The sequence below is a fragment of the Pseudophryne corroboree genome, chromosome 1 (genome assembly GCF_028390025.1).
Source record: "Pseudophryne corroboree isolate aPseCor3 chromosome 1, aPseCor3.hap2, whole genome shotgun sequence".
NCBI lineage: Eukaryota > Metazoa > Chordata > Amphibia > Anura > Myobatrachidae > Pseudophryne > Pseudophryne corroboree.
The window spans coordinates 952,072,511-952,094,580 of NC_086444.1; the positions used below are offsets into that span (position 1 = coordinate 952,072,511).

Below are 22,070 nucleotides of genomic sequence, written 5' to 3' on the forward strand. Positions count from 1 at the left end.
TGATGTTGGGACAGTATGACCAATATGAGGCACAGTCTAATGGTCGTGAGGGGAAGTAGTGGCCTACCTGCTCTTGCCTGGTGGGAAATAAGAATGAACTAGAGAACATTACACATGTGAGAGATCTTGTTACCTTACTTATTGAACCACCCTTGTATTTTTAAGTATTCTGACTTTGCCAGGGAACTATGCATTAAATAGGACGGCATTATACTATGGAGGCTTTTAGAGAAAGTTATGGTTAAACACCCCCACATATTGCCATATCTAGATTAATTACATTTAGGTTAATTTATGTTAAGGGTTAAAAAAGAAACATTGTTTAATGGTTAGGTAAAGGGTTTCGAACAAATGATATGTGGGGCAAATAAACCCCAAAACATTTGTTGTTAAGTGAGCAGAAAGCAGTCTCCCAGCTTTGAATGGATGCTTGTGCACTTAATCCCAAGAATACACACACATCCATTCCCCACCACAGGTTAGCTAGCTTACGTTGGCATGGTCGTACCTCCGAGACTGTCAGAGGCCAACAGTCTGTCGAGTATATGTACACGACCAGCTGGGTCCCTTTTTATCAAGTCCTTGCAAGATTCAAAAATAAAAATGTTCTCTTTGCAGGCAGCTTTCTTGTCTGTGAACAAAAACGTACCAGCATAGCGTGGGCTTAGTAAACAGCTCCGCTTAACAATACTGTCACTGCAGTTTCATTGCGTTACAGAGTATAAACTTAAGAATACCACATATACAGAATAATGTAACAAACACAATGTAACACAACAAGATTAATCACAAAAAAACAGAAAAGAATAAAATAATTGTCAAAAAGTGGGCAATCTGCTCCAAATGCTAATTTCCCTACCTCGGAGGCTCTGGCCACCTGGAGCCCCCATTCACTGATGCCAAGCGTGATCGTGGAATGGGGTAGACATCTTTGGTAGAAAGAGTCAGCCAATAGCTCACACTATAGCTCTATGGAAGCACTAATATTAAACTATGAACAATGAATGCATAATGCAGTCATTTTACAACAGCAAAAATTAGCAGTATTTTAGCCAGCCAGGCTCTTAGTTACCAAAAGATTCCTGGTGTGTAAGATCCTATTTGACCGGAAGGTTTTTTTTATGGAGAAGGAGTTATCCCCTTTTAAATAAATAAAAAAAATGTATGGCCACAACTGTTTGTTGTTCTCAGAGAGCTTTTACTCATGAAAAACACACAGATTTATCCAGATTCCAGTGTTCCATATGTACACCCACTACTTGTAAGGAGGTAAGGGAGTTCTATCTTCAGACTGACAATTTTACATTTACAATAATAAGATTGGAGCAATGAAAATAACTTTATAGCAAAATCACACTACAGGTTGAGTATCCCTTATCCAAAATGCTTGGGACCAGAGGTATTTTGGATATGGGATTTTTCCGTATTTTGGAATAATTGCATACCATAATGAGATATCATGGTGATGGGACCTAAATCTAAGCACAGAATGCATTTATGTTACATATACACCTTATACACACAGCCTGAAGGTAATTTTAGCCAATATTTTTTATAACTTTGTGCATTAAACAAAGTGTGTCTACATTCACACAATTCATTTATGTTTCATATACACCTCATACACACAGCCTGAAGGTCATTTAATACAATATTTTTAATAACTTTGTGTATTAGACAAAGTTTGTGTACATTGAGCCATCAAAAAACAAAGGTTTCACTATCTCACTCTCACTCAAAAAAGTCCGTATTTCGGAATATTCCGTATTTCGGAATATTTGGATATGGGATACTCAACCTGTATAAACAAAGAGTGGCAATGCCAAAAAAACAATTCTGTTGGATTTAAAGGGGAATAATATGAAACAAAAGACTTGGCCTAAGCAGCCACTAACCTAGATGCAATCTGCCTTGGTATTCATTCCAGCCTATTACTACTCTCATGGTCTACACCAGTGTTTCCCAAACCCTGTCCTCACGGCCCACTCACAAACCAGGTGCTAAGGATATCCATGCAGAAGCCCAGGTGGCTTAAGTATTACATCAGTCAGTTTGTTTGGCAGTCAATGCTGAAGGATACTACTTACTGTATAGGATGTCTGGACTGTGAGTGTGCCATGAGGACTGGGTTTGGGAAACACTGGTCTACACACATAGGGGGAGATGTGCTAATAAAGCACCAGCCAATCAGCTCCTAACTACCATGTTACAGGCTGTGTTTGAAAAAGACAGGCGCTTATTGGCTGGAAGTTTATTTCTGTCCACTTTATCTATCTCCAAAGCTTAGTACATTTGTCCCATTCTGCAGGGTTTATTTATTAATTAGTGTTTTTGACCTGATAATTAACATTTCTTATCACCACAATAAGAAATTATGTATCGCTGGGATTTAACAATTTTTACATCCACGGACAGAGGCTGCCAGTAACTGTTTGTGACCTATACCCCACATGTTACAGTGGCTAATGCCAGCTGTATATGATGCTCGCTACCAAAGCCAAGCTCTGAAATGTTTTGTATTCTGGAAATTGTTAAATTCAGTATATAAGCAGCCCCATAGAAACCTACAGGTGCTGCTTTTGCAACAGAAACCGGAGATCGTTGTCCTTCATAGATACATCAAGGAAACCTTAATACTTTCGAGGAACTCACAAAAAGTGGTGTTTTGGGGGGATATTTCTCATTCTTTGATAAATATGCCCTATACTACAGGTTGAGTGTCCCTTATCCAAAATTGCGCATTTTTTGTTCCTCTACTACAGGCATGTCCAAACTGGGGCCCTCTAGCTGTTGAGATACTACACAACCCAGCATGCCCTGACACAGCTTTAGCATTCTCTGACAACAAAACGGTGTCAGGGCATGCTGGGATATGTAGTTTCACAACAGCTTGAGGGCTGCAGCTTGGACATGGCTGCCCTATTGAGATAATGACAGAAATAAATATATATATATATATATATATATATTAATTAGAGATAAGCGGGTTCGGATTTACTCGGTTCTTTACGTCAGAATTATCGCCAATTCTTATTTTCTGGATTTTTTTTTATTGGTTAAGCAAAACACGTGCCGTCCGATAGCCAATAAGGAGATTCGGGTAAATCAGAGTAAATCAGAGTGAAACCGAACCCGCTCATCTCTAATATCTATATATACACATAATATATACTGTATGTCATTATCTCAGTAGGGGATGTGGGATTTTGAATTTTGGATAAGGGATACTCAACCTGTATCTAGCAAACTAGTCCCGTAGACACCTAACAGTTCATGTTTTCCTGGTCACTCGGCAGGTGCACTGTGTGCGCCCAACTACTACATTTTAAAAATCCACAGGTGACCTGGAACACGTAAACCGTTAGGGGTCTTTGAGGACCAAGTTTGGGAACCACTGGTGTGAGGATGGATAGGAGATTTGATCAAGATTGCTATAAAAAAAAAGTCAGAACACCAACAGGGCACATTAAACCCAATGCATAAGTAGCAGTACATATTTTTCTACATTAGGTAACTTGCCTCTGGTATGGATTTTGTTTTAAAAAGTTACCACAGAAAAATAATTAAAATCTCTAATAGAAACATGCAACATTCTAATAGAATCAGCTGTTCTGCTGATACGTTGTTATTAAATGAAGTACATAACAGATTGAAAACTTAAAAAAAAAACTATAATAATGTGCAAAAATAGCTTCAAATGATTATGATGAGCAACAGATGAAAAATAAGATGCCGCTAGAAATCTGAATTCATTGTTTTACTGTCCACTTCTGTCATACAACACAGGAAACCACACCTAAACAAAGGTGTTCATTATTATAACATCATTTATGGTAAACGAATAAATTGTGGATTTCAGATAATGTATGTTCTTTATATTTGTTGTTGCCTTTCAGTGGAGTCTGGAAGGCTGTTATTAAAGCCACATGGTACATGATTTTAGCCTCTATACATAATATATGTGTCTTCGCCCTTCTTAACAGTTAATACTTTGGATTTACTGGCGTTTGAGAAATTCATATATTACAATTTACTCTACTGTGTTTTAGAAGTTTTAATCTACTTTAGGGGCCTATTATTCAAAATACATTTTCATATGAACAAGGAATTTGTTTTAGTAAAGAGGCAATTAAATGGGTGTGGATCATTAGATAGACAGTGCCTAGGTCGACAATGTTTAGGTCGACCACTATAGGTCAACAGTCACTAGGTCGACAGGGTTTGAAGGTCGACAGGGTTTATAGGTCGACATGTTCTAGGTCGACAGGTCAAAAGGTCGACATGAGTTTTTCCTGTTTTTTTGGTGTCGTTTTCTCCGTACAGTGACCGGGAAAGCCCAATTAGTGCACCGTGTCCCCTCGCATGGCTCACTTCGCTCGCCATGCTTCGGGCAAGGTTACTATTCCCAATTGTAGTCCACGTGGATCGTTAAGTATGAAAAAGTAAAAAAAAAGAATTTTAAAAAAAAACTCATGTCGACCTCTTGACCTGTCGACCTAGAAACCCTTGAAAACATGTCGACCTAGTGACTGTCAACCTAAACATTGTCGACCTAGACACTCTATCTTCAAACCGGATCCCAATTAAATTAGGCTGACCATATTATCCCTTTTAACTGGGACGCTCTAGAATTACACAGGTTCTGTGGCTGGCTGACTTCAAGCCTACATTTCAGCTGGTTTTAATCAGCCACAGAACCTGTGTAATCCATGCGCGTCCCAGGTAAATGGGATAATATGGTCACTCTAATTAAATAAAAGGCTGGAGGCAAGAGATATTGCCACATAATTCCTACAGTTTTGCCAGAGAGGGCTCTTCGGATCCCTCCTTGGTAGTCTGGCCAGTGGGGTATGCGCACCCAGAGGCTTATGTTTATGTGAGTGCAGTACAAACACCTTCTTTTCTACTGTGATAAGCAAGAGGCTAATGAATTGTAAATGGAGCAATGTAATCGCCTTCGGCATGACTGTAAGAGTAAATTCCATGTTCATTCATATGTTATCACTGCAAATAGCTAAGTAACTGAGCAAAAATGCAGTCCTTAAAAAACAGGCTCAAAAGCAATGAAAACATGTTTAGGTAGTGGACATGACCTAAGCAGTGGGATCTAGAAGCACATAGACAGTACAACAATTTTCCCAGACTAGGTCACGAATGGAATTGTATCATAAAATGCCCATTATAGGTTCCACTCTTGGGCCTTTTTACCCTCCAGCAAATAGCAGAGATAACATTTTTGTTGCAATGTGTGTGAGGTATGTATAATGAAAACAGTATAATGAAAAACAAACGTCTGCTGGGAAAATGGCAAGCAAGACTCACTTGCATACACTTTAAATTAAACTGAAAGCACTTTAAAGTAAAACACATACAAAAAATGTCAAGAAAATGACACTATTGTATTACATGCAAGTACAACCGTTTAAATAAGTGAAATAGACACAAGAATGGCTTTTGGCACAAAAGTTATACTGATATGGCATTGAACTGAAATTGGCTTAGTAACAAGGTTTCTACTTTACCTTTTAAATATACCATACCATGGAAGAAACTCAAGAATGTGAATGGAATAAGTGTTGGAAAAGAAAATATCTAAGGCTGCCACTTGCTTTACATGCAATTAAGGCAGTACCTCATAAGTCACTGAGTGTGGCTGAACAAACCTTATATTATGTTGGAACAAAATTAAATGCCCAGAGTTTCTTTTTTTTAGTATAGTCCTAATTTACTTTTATAATACATGTACAGATAAAGCGTGCCAGGATTACAGGTCATATAAATGGTTTTTTTTCTTAAAAAGCCTGACTTATTTAAGAGTGACTTTAGAACGTCAATCACACAATATGAATAGATTAGAAATTAGCCTACAATACATGAAAATAAATTAAATAATGACAAATATATATCCTCCAACTGTACCTTTTTGGCAGGTACAGTACCTTTTTTTCAGGTTTAAAATGTTGGAGGGTATGCAAATATAATCATCTAAATCAAACAGTAAAATGTTAAAACAGAAAAAATAAATTAAAAAAGGACTTTGGTAAAAAGCAAAAATTGCAGCACTACATTGGATTCCATTGGAGAGTATGGGTAATATGATTTAAAAGATGATAACAAGCATGGACGTCACACAGAGCACAAAAAGAAAAATTAGGCCACATAAATTCATATTTTTAACTTAAAATGTACACGAGTCTTACAAGATTATGCCCTTCCATGCTGATGTCAGATTTAAGAAATTCAAACAAAGAAAAAAATATATAAGATATCTTCACATTATGTTGATCATTATCTTTGATATCTTAAATGTCTCCTTTCCATTCTTTTCCCAAATCACTATAAACCTAAATGGCATTTATAGAGGTTATTGTGACCTTACCGGAGAAGAAGTGTGCACGGAAGCCTTTTTTTGATACTGTATTGTCAGATCTAAATTCAATTCTCATATTATTGTATTGTGAAGTAATAACCTCAGGCACTTCAGTCCCACAAAATTTCCCATGCAATCTGGAGTCAGAGGATAGGCCACTTCGTATCTCAACAAAGTCGTACTTGCAAACCTGGAGGCATATACACATATATTTTGTTGTAACATGTGAAAACAAACCATAAAAATTGCTTTTATATTCACAATGAAATAAACCCAAATGTAAGAGTGTATCAGAACTGAAGAGATTTATGATCAAGCTTTCATTATGGGTAAGAAATTAAAGACTTCGGCAGCAATGCCAAACCGCAAAATCAATGACCAATTTATCATGGCACAGATCTGGTTTATTGGTCTCCAGCAAGCATACACTAAAAAATAAGATTTTACTTACCGATAAATCTATTTCTCGTAGTCCGTAGTGGATGCTGGGGACTCCGTCAGGACCATGGGGATATAGCGGCTCCGCAGGAGACAGGGCACAATAATAAAAGCTTTAGGATCAGGTGGTGTGCACTGGCTCCTCCCCCTATGACCCTCCTCCAAGCCTCAGTTAGGATACTGTGCCCGGACGAGCGTGCATAATAAGGAAGGATATTGAATCCCGGGTAAGACTCATACCAGCCACACCAATCACACCGTACAACCTGTGATCTGAACCCAGTTAACAGTATGATAACAACGAAGGAGCCTCTGAAAAGATGGCTCACAACAAGAATAACCCGATTTTTGTAACAATAACTATGTACAAGTATTGCAGACAATCCGCACTTGGGATGGGCGCCCAGCATCCACTACGGACTACGAGAAATAGATTTATCGGTAAGTAAAATCTTATTTTCTCTGACGTCCTAGTGGATGCTGGGGACTCCGTCAGGACCATGGGGATTATACCAAAGCTCCCAAACGGGCGGGAGAGTGCGGATGACCCTGCAGCACCGAATGAGAGAACTCCATGTCCTCCTCAGCCAGGGTATCAAATTTGTAGAATTTAGCAAACGAGTTTTCCCCTGACCAAGTAACTGCTCGGCAAAGTTGTAAAGCCGAGACCCCTCGGGCAGTCGCCCAAGATGAGCCCCCTTCCTTTTGGAATGGGCTTTTACCGATTTTGGCTGTGGCAGGCCTGCCACAGAATGTGTAAACTGAATTGTATTACAAATCCAGCGAGCAATCGTCTGCTTAGAAGCAGGAGCACCCATCTTGTTGGGTGCATACAGGCTAAACAGCGAGTCAGATTTTCTGACTCCAGCCTTCCTGGAAACATATTTTTCAGGGCCCTGACAACGTCAAGTAACTTGGAGTCCTCCAAGTCCCTAGTACCCGCAGGTACCACAATAGGTTGGTTCATGTGAAAAACAGAAAACACCTTAAGGAGAAATTGAGGACGAGTCCTCAATTCTGCCCTGTCAGAATGAAAAATTAAGTAAGGGCTTTATATATGATAAAGCCGCCAATTCTGACACACGCCTGGCTGAAGCCAGGGCTAATAGCATCGTCACCTTCCATGTGAGATATTTTAAGTCCACAGTGGTGAGTGGTTCAAACCAATGTGACTTTAGGAAACTCAAAACAACATTGAGATCCCAAGGTGCCACTGGGGCACAAAAGGAGGCTGTATATGCAGTACCCCTTTTACAAACATCTGAACGTCAGGCACTAAAGCCAGTTCTTTCTGGAAGAAATTCGACAGGGCCGAAATTTGAACCTTAATGGACCCTAATTTTAGGCCCATAGACAGTCCTGTTTTCAGGAAATGTAGGAAACGACCCAGTTGGAATTCCTCTGTAGGGGCCTTCTTGGCCCCACACCACGCAACATATCTTCGCCAAATGCGGTGAAAATGTTTTGCGGTTACATCCTTCCTGTCTTCGACCAGGGTAGGGATGACTTCATCTGGAATGCTCTTTCAGGATCCGGCGTTCAACCGCCATGCCGTCAAACACGGCCGCGGTAAGTCTTGGAACAGACAAGGCCCCTGCTGGAGCAGGTCCTTTCTTAAAGGTAGAGGCCACGGGTCTTCCGTGAACATCTCTTGAAGTTTCGGGTACCAAGTCCTTCTTGGCCAATCCGGAACCACGAGTATCATTCTTACTCATCTCCCTCTTATGATTCTCAGTACTTTTTGTATGAGAGGCATAGGAGGGAACACATACTCTGACTGGTACATCCACAGTGTTACCAGAGCGTCCACCGCTATTGCCTGAGGGTCCCTTGACCTGGCGCAATATCTAGTTTTTTGTTCAGGCGGGACGCCATCATGTCCACCTTTGGTTTTTCACAACGGTTTACAATCATGTGGAAGACTTCCCGATGAAGTCCCCACTCTCCCGGGTGGAGGTCATGCCTGCTGAGGAAGTCTGCTTCCCAGTTTTCCACTCCCGGAATGAACACTGCTGAGAGTGTTATCACATGATTTTTCGCCCAGCGAAGAATCCTTGCAGTTTCTGCCATTTCCCTCCTGCTTCTTGTGCCGCCCTGTCTGTTTACGTGGGCGACTGCCGTGATGTTGTCCCACTGGATCAATACCGGCTGACCTTGAAGCAGAGGTCTTGCTAAGCTTAGAGCATTGTAAATTGCCCTTAGCTCCAGTATATTTATGTGGAGAGAAGTCTCCAGACTCGATCACACTCTCTGGAAATTTTTTCCTTGTGTGACTGCTCCCCAGCCACTCAGGCTGGCATCCGTGGTCACCAGGACCCAGTCCTGAATGCCGAATCTGCGGCCCTTTCATAGATGAGCACTCTGCAGCCACCGCAGAAGAAACACCCTTGTCCTTGGAGACAGGGTTATCCGCTGATGCATCTGAAGATGCGATCCGGACCATTTTTCCAGCAGATCCCACGTAAAGGTTCTTGCGTGAAATCTACCGAATGGGATCGCTTTGTAAGAAACCACCATTTTTCACAGGATCCTTGTGCAATGATGCACTGATACTTTTCCTGGTTTTAGGAGGTTCCTGACTAGCTCGGATAACTCCCTGGCTTTCTTCTCCGGGAGAAAACATCCTTTTCTGGACTGTGTCCAGAATCATCCCTAGGAACAGTAGACGTGTCGTCGGAAAAAACTGCGATTTTGGAATATTTAGAATCCACTCGTGCTGTCGTAGAACTACTTAAGATAGTGCTACTCCGACCTCCAACTGTTCTCTGGACCTTGCCCTTATCAGGAAAGCGTCCATATTTCTTTTAAGAAGAATCATCATTTCGGCCATTACCTTGGTAAAGACCCGGGGTGCCGTGGACAATCCAAACGGCAGCGTCTGAACTGATAGTGACAGTTCTGTACCACGAACCTGAGGTACCCTTGGTGAGAAGGGCAAATTTGGACATGTAGGTAAGCGTCCCTGATATCCAGTGACACCATATCGTCCCCTTCTTCCTGGTTCGCTATCACTGCTCTGAGTGACTCCATCTTGATTTGAACGCTTGTATGTAAGTGTTCAAATATTTCAGATCTCACCTAGCCGTCTGGCTTCAGTACCACAATATAGTGTGGAATAATACCCCTTCCCTTGTTGTAGAAGGGGTACTTTGATTATCACCTGCTGGGAATACAGCCTGTGAATTGTTCCCAATACTGCCTCCCTGTCGGAGGGAGACGTTGGTAAAGCAGACTTCAGGAACTTGTGAGGGGGAGACGTCTCGAATTTCCAATGTACACCTGGGATACTACGTGTAGGATCCAGGAGTCCACTTGTGAGTGAGCCCACTGCGTGCTGAAACTCTTGAGATGACCCCCTACCGCACCTGAGTCCGCTTGTACGGCCCCAGCGTCATGCTGCGGACTTGGCAGAAGCTGTGGAGGGCTTCTGTTCCTGGGAATGGGCTGCCTGCTGCAGTCTTCTTCCCTTTCCTCTACCCCTGGGCAGATATGACTGGCCCTTTTGCCCGCCTGCCCTTATGGGGACGAAAGGACTGAGACTGAAAAGACTGTGTCCTTTTCTGCTGAGATGTGACTTGGGGTAACAAAAGGTGGATTTTTCAGCTGTTGCCATGGCCACCAGGTCCGATGGACCGCCCCTTTATACGGCAATACTTCCATGTGCCGTCTGGAATCTGCATCACCTGACCACTGTCGTCTGGCAGATATGGACATCACATTTACTCTTGATGCCAGAATGCAAATATCCCTCTGCGCATCTCGCATATATAGAAATGCATCCTTAAAATGCTCTATAGTCAATAAAATCTTGTCCCTGTCAAGGGTATCAATATTTTCAGTCAGGAAATCCGACCAAGCCCCCTCAGCGCTGCACATCCAGGCTGAGGCGATTGCTGGTCGTAGTATAACACCAGTATATGTGTATATACTTTTAGGATATTTTTCAGCTTCCTATCAGCTGGCTCCTTGAGGGCTGCCGTATCTGGAGACGGTAACGCCACTTGTTTTTATAAGCGTGTGAGCGCCTTATTCACCCTAAGGTGTGTTTCCCAACTCGCCCTAACTTCTGACGGGAAAGGGTATACCGCCAATAATTTTCTATCGGAGGAAACCCACGTATCATCACACACTTCATTTAATTTATCTGATTCAGGAAAAACTACAAGTAGTTTATTCACACCCTACATAATACCCTTATTTGTGGTACTTGTAGTATCAGAAATATGTAACACCTCCTTCATTGCCCTTAACATGAAACGTGTGGCCCTAAAGGAAAATACGTTTGTTTCTTCACCGTCGACACTGGAGTCAGTGTCCGTGTCTGTGTCGACCGACTGAGGTAAATGGGCGTTTTTACAAGCCCCTGACGGTGTCTGAGACGCCTGGACAGGTACTAATTTGTTTGCCGGCCGTCTCATGTCGTCAACCGACCTTGCAGCGTGTTGACATTATCACGTAATTCCTAAATAAGCCATCCATTCCAGTGTCGACTCCCTAGAGAGTGACATCACCAATACAGGCAATTTGCTCCGCCTCCTCACCAACATCGTCCTCCTACATGTCGACACACACGTACCGACACACAGCACACACACAGGGAATGCTCTGACAGAGGACAGGACCCCACTAGCCCTTTGGGGAGACAGAGGGAGAGTTTGCCAGCACACACCAAAAACGCTATAATTATACAGGGACAACCCCTTATACAAGTGTTTTCCCTTATAGCATTTTTATATATGTAATCATATCGCCAAATAAGTGCCCCCCCTCTCTGTTTTAACCCTGTTTCTGTAGTGCAGTGCAGGGGAGAGCCTGGGAGCCTTCCTCACAGCAGAGCTGAGCAGGAAAATGGCGCCGTGTGCTGAGGAGAATAGGCCCCGCCCCCTTTTCGGCGGGCTCTTCTCCCGGAGTTTGTGAGATCTGGCAGGGGTTAAATACATCCATATAGCCTCAAGGGCTATATGTGATGTATTTTAGCCATAAAAAGGTATTATACATTGCTGCCCAGGGCGCCCCCCCCAGCGCCCTGCACCCTCAGTGACAGTTGGTGACTGTTGGTGAAGTGTGCTGACAACAATGGCGCACAGCTGCAGTGCTGTGCGCTACCTTATGAAGACTGAAAGTCTTCTGCCGCCTGTTTCTGGACCTCTGGACCTCTTCAACTTCGGCATCTGCAAGGGGGGTCGGCGGCACGGCTCCGGGACGAACCCCAGGGTGAGACCTGTGTTCCGACTCCCTCTGGAGCTAATGGTGTCCAGTAGCCTAAGAAGCAAATCCATCCTGCACGCAGGTGAGTTTTCTTCTCTCCCCTAAGTCCCTCGTAGCAGTGAGCCTGTTGCCAGCAGGACTCACTGAAAATAAAAAACCTAACTTAAACTTTTATTCTAAGCAGCTCAGGAGAGCCACCTAGATTGCACCCTTCTCGTCGGGCACAAAAATCTAACTGAGGCTTGGAGGAGGGTCATAGGGGGAGGAGCCAGTGCACACCACCTGATCCTAAAGCTTTTATTATTGTGCCCTGTCTCCTGCGGAGCCGCTATATCCCCATGGTCCTGACGGAGTCCCCAGCATCCACTAGGACGTCAGAGAAACAATCATTTTAAACAATTTCAAAACAAAACTAATACTTCTGTAGAAGAAGAAAAAAAAAATCCTTGTTTTTGACAATGTGGGTGCATGGAATGGCACAGTGATTAAGAAGTTATACTACATGCCCAAAGTGGACACCAGAAGATCACACCCATTTGTGCATGTTGAATATCTTGAATTCCAGCATTAGTCTTTAATTTGATTCTATAAGATCCTTCACTCTTTTTGGAAGTCTCACCCTAGATTTGGATGCATAACTTTACAGTGTCCATTGGACATGTACTTTATAATACTCCCATCAATGTCAGAATATTTGTATGGCTATGGGAGACTAGTGTGAAACCGCTCAGGCAGCAAGCTCATGACAACCAGTACTTGTGCCCGTGTTGCCTCCAGAGGCAGTTTGGGGCGTTTTTGCTTACAGCCTCCTAGACATTGCCACATCACAAAAACAGCACTTATAGTTGGCCAAGGAACACTAGCATTGCAGCAATTTGATGGACTGGCATCCGATGACAGTGCTACATTCAAATTCACAAAGCCCTACAGTTTGGCCCATTTTATTGCTAATGTTTGACTTTGAAGAATGTCATGGTTTTATACTTAATTTTATGCAACTGTTAGACTTGTGTATTGCTGAAATTGACATGAAATGTCTGTATAGTTTTATGAAATTAAGGCAATAAACATCATGCCATTTTCGTTCCTATAGAACCACCTAAAAAAAAAAAATACAAAAAAAATATTTTTGCATGCATCTCACATTGATGGTCATTCCGAGTTGTTCGCTCGGTAATTTTCTTCGCATCGCAGCGATTTTCCGCTAACTGCGCATGCGCAATGTTCGCACTGCGACTGCGCCAAGTAAATTTGCTATGCAGTTAGGTATTTTACTCACGGCATTACGAGGTTTTTTCTTCGTTCTGGTGATCGTAGTGTGATTGACAGGAAGTGGGTGTTTCTGGGCGGAAACTGTCCATTTTATGTGAGTGTTTGAAAAAACGCTACCGTTTCTGGGAAAAACGCGGGAGTGGCAGGAGAAACGGAGGAGCGTCTGGGCGAACGCTGGGTGTGTTTGTGACGTCAAACCAGAAACACAAGCACTGAACTGATCGCACTGGCAGAGTAAGTCTCGAGCTACTCAGAAACTGCACAGAGAAGTCTTTTCGCAATATTGCGAATCTTTCGTTCGCAATTTTGCTAAGCTAAGATTCACTCCCAGTAGGCGGTGGCTTAGCGTGTGCAAAGCTGCTAAAAGCAGCTTGCGAGCGAAAAACTCGGAATGAGGGCCATTGTACGGTTTTGCAACCAGAAGGTTAATTTTTTAATTTAGGTTTTGAAAAGGCATTTTTATACCGCACGCAATATGTCAATGTGTGAATTATGTTCCCATTACATAATCTAATGGCCTTGATAAAAGTGTTTTATGCTGGAATTTTCTAAGCCTCTTACAATGAACCATGAATTGCTTTAGAAAATGCACCAATTGTTTGCAGCTATGTTGCCTTTCCCTCCAGACACAACTATGATTGAGAAAGTTCATTTAAGGCTCAATGTGTGTTATTAATTCAAGGTCCATAAATCACAGCTGGTTAACATACTGAAAACTAGAAGAGAAAAATCAGATTATAAAGAAAGCTCATGGTTAAAGCTGCTACCTTCCTGTGACTTACATTAAAATGATTTGTTAATATTTTCTCTTATTTTAATATCATTGCGCCAACAAAACTTCTCTCTAACAATAAATCAGTGTAGTACATTTGGAAGCAAATGTACCCTTCTTGGCAGGGAAATGAAACCTAATACTGATCATATTTAGTTATGTTACTCTATGTATATGTAGAGACACCTTAATCATTGAAGTGCAATGGATAAATCTATTTAAAAAAAAAAAAAAAAAATTTTTCCAATGGTCTCTGTTTTCTCAGGTTAGCCATGGTTTTCATCTATGGAAGGTGTTTGCCTTACACAAAGCAGACATGACTTGTCAGGCTTAGCAGATGTTTTTTATGGGCTATATAAAAATGCACTGGGTACTCATTCAATGCACTGAATTCAACAAGATATATACCAGATATGGATTGACACCAATACTTACTTCATTACCCTCTAATTCAAAGTACTCAAACTTCACTGATATCCTGTACTGTGAAGGAGCAACCAATTGCCATATACAGTTCTTGTTTGGTGGATATTCCTTGGGCCATGCAGGGGTGGTTATCGTTCCATTGAGTTTGGTTAATAGTCCTCCGCATGCAGCTGAAATGACAAATGCATTTTTGAAAATTATCATTCATAATGACGGCTTTAAAACAGGTGTATCCAAATGTCTTATATGTTTGATATTTTGAAAAGTAAAACTCAAACTAACAAGTGGGACAATCACATTGTCACTTCTCATCACATTCTGTACCTACTTTCATGTGGCGCCATGTTGTTCCCATAGAAACATGCACATCTATTATTGGTGGCATAACTAGAGGTCTTTAATGTAAGATAGATAAGTGTCTGAGGTCAGTTACACCTCCGCCACTGTATGGGAATATTTAAATGGAGTAGCTGCAACTATTGGTCAGATAGTCTTATTTAGCCTTTAATCCCTGTGTAAGTAGAAATCTTTTAAGTTATAGCTGTATGTATATACAGGTTGAGTATCCCTTATCCAAAATGCTTGGGACAAGAGGTATTTTGGATATCGGATTTTTCCGTATTTTGGAATAATTGCATACCATAAAGAGATATCATGGAGATGGGACCTAAATATAAGCACAGAATGCATTTATGTTACATATACACCTTATACACACAGCCTGAAGGTCATTATAGACAATATTTTTTATAACTTTGTGCATTAAACAAAGTGTGTCTACATTCACACAATTCATTTATGTTTCATATACACCTTATACACACAGCCTAAAGGTCATTTAATACAATATTTTTAATAACTTTGTGTATTAAACAAAGTTTGTGTACATTGAGCCATCAAAAAATAAAGGTTTCACTATCTCACTCTCACTCAAAAAAGTCCGTATTTCGGAATATTCCGTATTTCGGAATATATGGATATGGGATACTCAACCTGTATATATATATATATGTATATCTTAACACAAAAAATAAACACAGACACTTTAGTAGTGACAAACAGATTGGTATGCAATTTCTAACTTCAATATGATAGCCTAAGAGTGCGTACACACTATGCAATAGGGCTGTAACACACTAGCCGGTTTTCCCCGGATGGCAAAAAGCCAGACAAACTTTGTCCAGCTTTTTGCCATCCGGGAGAAACCGGCAGAGTCGCTCACACAGGACGGCTTTGAGCCGTGTGTGATGCTGTGCGCATGCGCAGCATCAGACATGGCTTCAGAAAAAACCGTTGTGTGTGAAATCTCCCCTTCACACACACTGTTTACTGGCTACAAAGACGGCCCAGCGCCAGCCCGGCAGCCGGACCTTCCAGTGGTGAGACCCGGCTGCAACCTGGCAGCCGGGCCGAGGCCGTGCAGTGTGAAGGGACCCTACCCCTCACACTGTTAACTACAATGCCGGCACGGGAAAAAGCCGTCCGGCTTTTTCCCGGCCGGCAAAAGCCGGGTAGTGTGTTTTAGCCCATATCGCATACGATCCGGCTGATATCGGCCGGTTTGCTGCACGATACTGGATAAAATGCATGCTCTTGTGGGTAGTGTCCGGCAATATTGCTTATGAGGGCCATGCTTCCAAATGCAGCATGGCCCCACTCACCCCCTCCCCAAACCCCGTCACAGTCGACATTGGCAAGTGCACTTACCGATGTCTGATCCCATTGCGGACGACATTGCATGGCTTGCGATGTCATCCTAATGTGTACATAGCCTAACTTCAGTGTATCCAATGCAAGAAATACGTCAGACAATTAAATAAAATAAATAATAATTAGTGATGAGCAGGTTCGGTTCCTCGAAATCCGAACCCCCCCCCGAACTTCACCCATTTTACACGGTTCCGAGGCAGACTCGGATCCTCCCGCCTTGCTCGGTTAACCTGAGCGCGCCCGAACGTCATCATCCCTCTGTCGGATTCTCACGAGATTCGTATTATATTTAAGGAGCCGCGCGTCACCGCCATTTTCACTCATGCATTGGAGATGATAGGGAGAGTACGTGCAGCGTTCTCTCAGTTTCTGTGTTCAGTGTGCTGCAAATATCTGTGCTCAGTGTGCTGAAAAATAAGATTTTACTTACCGATAAATCTATTTCTCGGAGTCCGTAGTGGATGCTGGGGTTCCTGAAAGGACCATGGGGAATAGCGGCTCCGCAGGAGACAGGGCACAAAAAGTAAAGCTTTTCCGATCAGGTGGTGTGCACTGGCTCCTCCCCCTATGACCCTCCTCCAGACTCCAGTTAGGTACTGTGCCCGGACGAGCGTACACAATAAGGGAGGATTTTGAATCCCGGGTAAGACTCATACCAGCCACACCAATCACACCGTACAACTTGTGATCTAAACCCAGTTAACAGTATGATAACAGCGGAGCCTCTGAAAGATGGCTTCCTTTAACAATAACCCGAATTAGTTAACAATAACTATGTACAACTTATGCAGATAATCCGCACTTGGGATGGGCGCCCAGCATCCACTACGGACTCCGAGAAATAGATTTATCGGTAAGTAAAATCTTATTTTCTCTATCGTCCTAGTGGATGCTGGGGTTCCTGAAAGGACCATGGGGATTATACCAAAGCTCCCAAACGGGCGGGAGAGTGCGGATGACTCTGCAGCACCGAATGAGAGAACTCCAGGTCCTCCTTAGCCAGAGTATCAAATTTGTAAAATTTTACAAACGTGTTCTCCCCTGACCACGTAGCTGCTCGGCAAAGTTGTAATGCCGAGACCCCTCGGGCAGCCGCCCAAGATGAGCCCACCTTCCTTGTGGAGTGGGCCTTTACAGATTTAGGCTGTGGCAAGCCTGCCACAGAATGTGCAAGTTGGATTGTGCTACAGATCCAACGAGCAATCGTCTGCTTAGACGCAGGAGCACCCATCTTGTTGGGTGCATACAATATAAACAACGAGTCAGATTTTCTGACTCCAGCTGTCCTTGCAATATATATTTTTAATGCTCTGACAACGTCCAGTAACTTGGAGTCCTCCAAGTCACTTGTAGCCGCAGGCACTACAATAGGCTGGTTCAGATGAAATGCTGACACCACCTTAGGGAGAAAATGCGGACGAGTTCGCAGTTCTGCCCTGTCCGAATGGAAAATCAGATATGGGCTTTTGTAAGATAAAGCTGCCAATTCTGACACTCTCCTGGCAGAAGCCAGGGCTAGAAGCATGGTCACTTTCCATGTGAGATATTTCAAATCCACCTTTTTTAGTGGTTCAAACCAATGAGATTTTAGGAAGTCCAAAACCACATTTAGATCCCACGGTGCCACTGGAGGCACCACAGGAGGCTGTATATGCAGCACTCCCTTAACAAAGGTCTGGACTTCAGGGACTGAAGCCAATTCTTTTTGAAAGAAAATCGACAGGGCCGAAATTTGAACCTTAATAGATCCCAATTTGAGACCCATTGACAATCCTGATTGCAGGAAATGTAGGAATCGACCCAGTTGAAATTCCTCCGTCGGAGCACTCCGATCTTCGCACCACGCAACATATTTTCGCCAAATTCGGTGATAATGTTGCACGGTTACTTCCTTCCTTGCTTTAATCAAAGTAGGAATGACTTCTTCCGGCATGCCTCTTTCCTTTAGGATCCGGCGTTCAACCGCCATGCCGTCAAACGCAGCCGCGGTAAGTCTTGAAACAGACAGGGACCCTGCTGAAGCAAGTCCCTCCTTAGAGGTAGAGGCCACGGATCTTCCGTGATCATCTCTTGAAGTTCCGGGTACCAAGTCCTCCTTGGCCAATCCGGAACCACTAGTATCGTTCTTACGCCTCTTTGCCGTATAATTCTCAATACTTTTGGTATGAGAGGCAGAGGAGGAAACACATACACCGACTGGTACACCCAAGGCGTTACCAGCGCGTCCACAGCTATTGCCTGCGGATCTCTTGACCTGGCGCAATACCTGTCCAGTTTTTTGTTGAGGCGAGACGCCATCATGTCCACCATTGGTCTTTCCCAACGGGTTACCAGCATGTGGAAGACTTCTGGATGAAGTCCCCACTCTCCCGGGTGAAGATCGTGTCTGCTGAGGAAGTCTGCTTCCCAGTTGTCCACTCCCGGGATGAACACTGCTGACAGTGCTATCACATGATTCTCTGCCCAGCGAAGAATCCTTGCAGCTTCTGCCATTGCCCTCCTGCTTCTTGTGCCGCCCTGTCTGTTCACATGGGCGACTGCCGTGATGTTGTCCGACTGGATCAATACCGGTTTTCCCTGAAGCAGAGGTTCTGCCTGGTTTAGAGCATTGTATATTGCTCTTAGTTCCAGAATGTTTATGTGAAGAGACGTTTCCAGGCTCGTCCATACTCCCTGGAAGTTTCTTCCTTGTGTGACTGCTCCCCAGCCTCTCAGGCTGGCGTCCGTGGTCACCAGGATCCAATCCTGTATGCCGAATCTGCGGCCCTCCAATAGATGAGCACTCTGCAACCACCACAGAAGAGACACCCTTGTCCTTGGAGACAGGGTTATCCGTAGGTGCATCTGAAGATGCGACCCTGACCATTTGTCCAACAGATCCCTTTGGAAAATTCTTGCGTGGAATCTGCCGAATGGAATCGCTTCGTAAGAAGCCACCATTTTTCCCAGGACTCTTGTGCATTGATGTACAGACACCTTTCCTGGTTTTAGGAGGTTCCTGACAAGCTCGGATAACTCCTTGGCTTTTTCCTCCGGGAGAAAAACCTTTTTCTGAACCGTGTCCAGAATCATCCCTAGGAACAGCAGACGAGTTGTCGGCATTAACTGGGATTTTGGAATATTCAGAATCCACCCGTGCTGTTTTAGCACTTCTTGAGACAGTGCTAATCCCATCTCTAGCTGTTCTCTGGACCTCGCCCTTATTAGGAGATCGTCCAAGTATGGGATAATTAATACGCCTTTTCTTCGAAGAAGAATCATCATCTCGGCCATTACCTTTGTAAAGATCCGAGGTGCCGTGGACAATCCGAACGGCAGCGTCTGAAACTGATAGTGACAGTTTTGTACAACGAACCTGAGGTACCCCTGGTGTGAGGGGTAAATTGGAACGTGGAGATACGCATCCTTGATGTCCAAGGATACCATAAAGTTCCCCTCTTCCAGGTTCGCTATCACTGCTCTGAGTGACTCCATTTTGAACTTGAACTTCTTTATGTACAGGTTCAAGGACTTCAGATTTAGAATAGGCCTTACCGAGCCATCCGGCTTCGGTACCACAAAAAGAGTGGAATAATACCCCTTCCCTTGTTGCAGAAGAGGTACCTTGACTATCACCTGCTGAGAGTACAGCTTGTGAATGGCTTCCAACACCGTCTCCCTTTCGGAGGGGGACGTTGGTAAAGCAGACCTCAGGAAACGGCGAGGTGGATCTGTCTCTAATTCCAACCTGTATCCCTGAGATATTATCTGCAGGATCCAGGGATCTACTTGCGAGTGAGCCCACTGCGCGCTGTAATTTTTGAGACGACCGCCCACCGTCCCCGAGTCCGCTTGAGAAGCCCCAGCGTCATGCTGAGGCTTTTGTAGAAGCCGGGGAGGGCTTCTGATCCTGGGAAGGAGCTGCGTGTTGCTGTCTCTTCCCTCGACCTTTGCCTCGTGGCAAATATGAATAGCCCTTTGCTCTCTTATTTTTAAAGGAACGAAAGGGCTGCGGTTGAAAAGTCGGTGCCTTTTTCTGTTGGGGAGTGACTTGAGGTAGAAAGGTGGATTTCCCGGCTGTAGCCGTGGCCACCAAATCTGATAGACCGACTCCAAATAACTCCTCCCCCTTATACGGCAAAACTTCCATATGCCGTTTTGAATCCGCATCGCCTGTCCACTGTCGCGTCCATAAAGCTCTTCTGGCCGAAATGGACATAGCACTTACCCGTGATGCCAGTGTGCATATATCCCTCTGTGCATCACGCATATAAAGAAATGCATCCTTTATTTGTTCTAACGACAGTAGAATATTGTCCCTGTCCAGGGTATCAATATTTTCAATCAGGGATTCTGACCAAACTACCCCCGCACTGCCCATCCAGGCAGTTGCTACAGCTGGTCGTAGTATAACACCTGCATGTGTGTATATACTTTTTTGGATATTTTCCATCCTCCTATCTGATGGATCTTTAAGTGCGGCCGTCTCAGGAGAGGGTAACGCCACTTGTTTAGATAAGCGTGTTAGCGCCTTGTCCACCCTAGGAGGTGTTTCCCAGCGCTCCCTAACCTCTGGCGGGAAAGGGTATAATGCCAATAATTTCTTTGAAATTATCAGCTTTTTATCAGGGGCAACCCACGCTTCATTACACACGTCATTTAGTTCTTCTGATTCAGGAAAAACTATAGGTAGTTTTTTCATACCCCACATAATACCCTGTTTAGTGGTACCTGTAGTATCAGCTAAATGTAACGCCTCCTTCATTGCCAAAATCATATAACGTGTGGCCCTACTGGAAAATACGGTTGATTCGTCACCGTCACCACTGGAGTCATCGCCTGTGTCTGGGTCTGTGTCGACCGACTGAGGCAAAGGGCGTTTCACAGCCCCTGACGGTGTTTGAGTCGCCTGGACAGGCACTAATTGATTGTCCGGCCGTCTCATGTCGTCAAACGACTGCTTTAGCGTGTTGACACTATCCCGTAGTTCCATAAATAAAGGCATCCATTCTGGTGTCGACCCCCTAGGAGGTGACATCCCCATATTTGGCAATTGCTCCGCCTCCACACCAATATCGTCCTCATACATGTCGACACACACGTACCGACACACAGCAGACACACAGGGAATGCTCCTAATGAAGACAGGACCCACTAGCCCTTTGGGGAGACAGAGGGAGAGTTTGCCAGCACACACCAAAAGCGCTATATATATATCAGGGATAGCCTTATAATAAGTGCTCCCCTATAGCTGCTTTGTTATATAAAAATATCGCCATAAATTTGCCCCCCCTCTCTGTTTTACCCTGTTTCTGTAGTGCAGTGCAGGGGAGAGACCTGGGAGCCGTCCTGACCAGCGGAGCTGTGAGAGGAAATGGCGCCGTGTGCTGAGGAGATAGGCCCCGCCCCTTTTCCGGCGGGCTCGTCTCCCGCTATTTTGAGAAATCAGGCAGGGGTTAAATATCTCCATATAGCCTCTAGGGCTATATGTGAGGTATTTTTAGCCTTTATAGGTACTCATTTTGCCTCCCAGGGCGCCCCCCTCCCAGCGCCCTGCACCCTCAGTGACTGCCGTGTGAAGTGTGCTGAGAGGAAAATGGCGCACAGCTGCAGTGCTGTGCGCTACCTTTAGAAGACTGCAGGAGTCTTCAGCCGCCGATTCTGGACCTCTTCTGTCTTCAGCATCTGCAAGGGGGCCGGCGGCGCGGCTCCGGTGACCATCCAGGCTGTACCTGTGATCGTCCCTCTGGAGCTTGATGTCCAGTAGCCAAGAAGCCAATCCATCCTGCACGCAGGTGAGTTGACTCCTTCTCCCCTCAGTCCCTCGCTGCAGTGATCCTGTTGCCAGCAGGAATCACTGTAACATAAAAAACCTAGCTAAACTTTCTCTAAGCA

At 43.9% G+C, this 22,070-nt stretch overlaps 1 protein-coding gene across 2 annotated transcripts in view; it reads right to left on the reverse strand.

The window, feature by feature from the left end:
* TLL1 (tolloid like 1) overlaps positions 1–22,070 on the reverse strand; it is a 440,554-nt gene that overhangs the window by 42,370 nt on the left and 376,114 nt on the right. Inside the window, exons 16-18 of one of the 2 annotated variants that reach the window (XM_063920427.1) lie at positions 14,496–14,656; positions 6,380–6,560; positions 509–631 (exon numbers count right to left, since the gene is read on the reverse strand). In XM_063920427.1, the coding sequence (XP_063776497.1) occupies positions 509–631; positions 6,380–6,560; positions 14,496–14,656 (465 nt within the window). The remainder of the gene's footprint in view (positions 1–508; positions 632–6,379; positions 6,561–14,495; positions 14,657–22,070) is intronic. The other variant, XM_063920428.1, reaches the window with a different exon arrangement.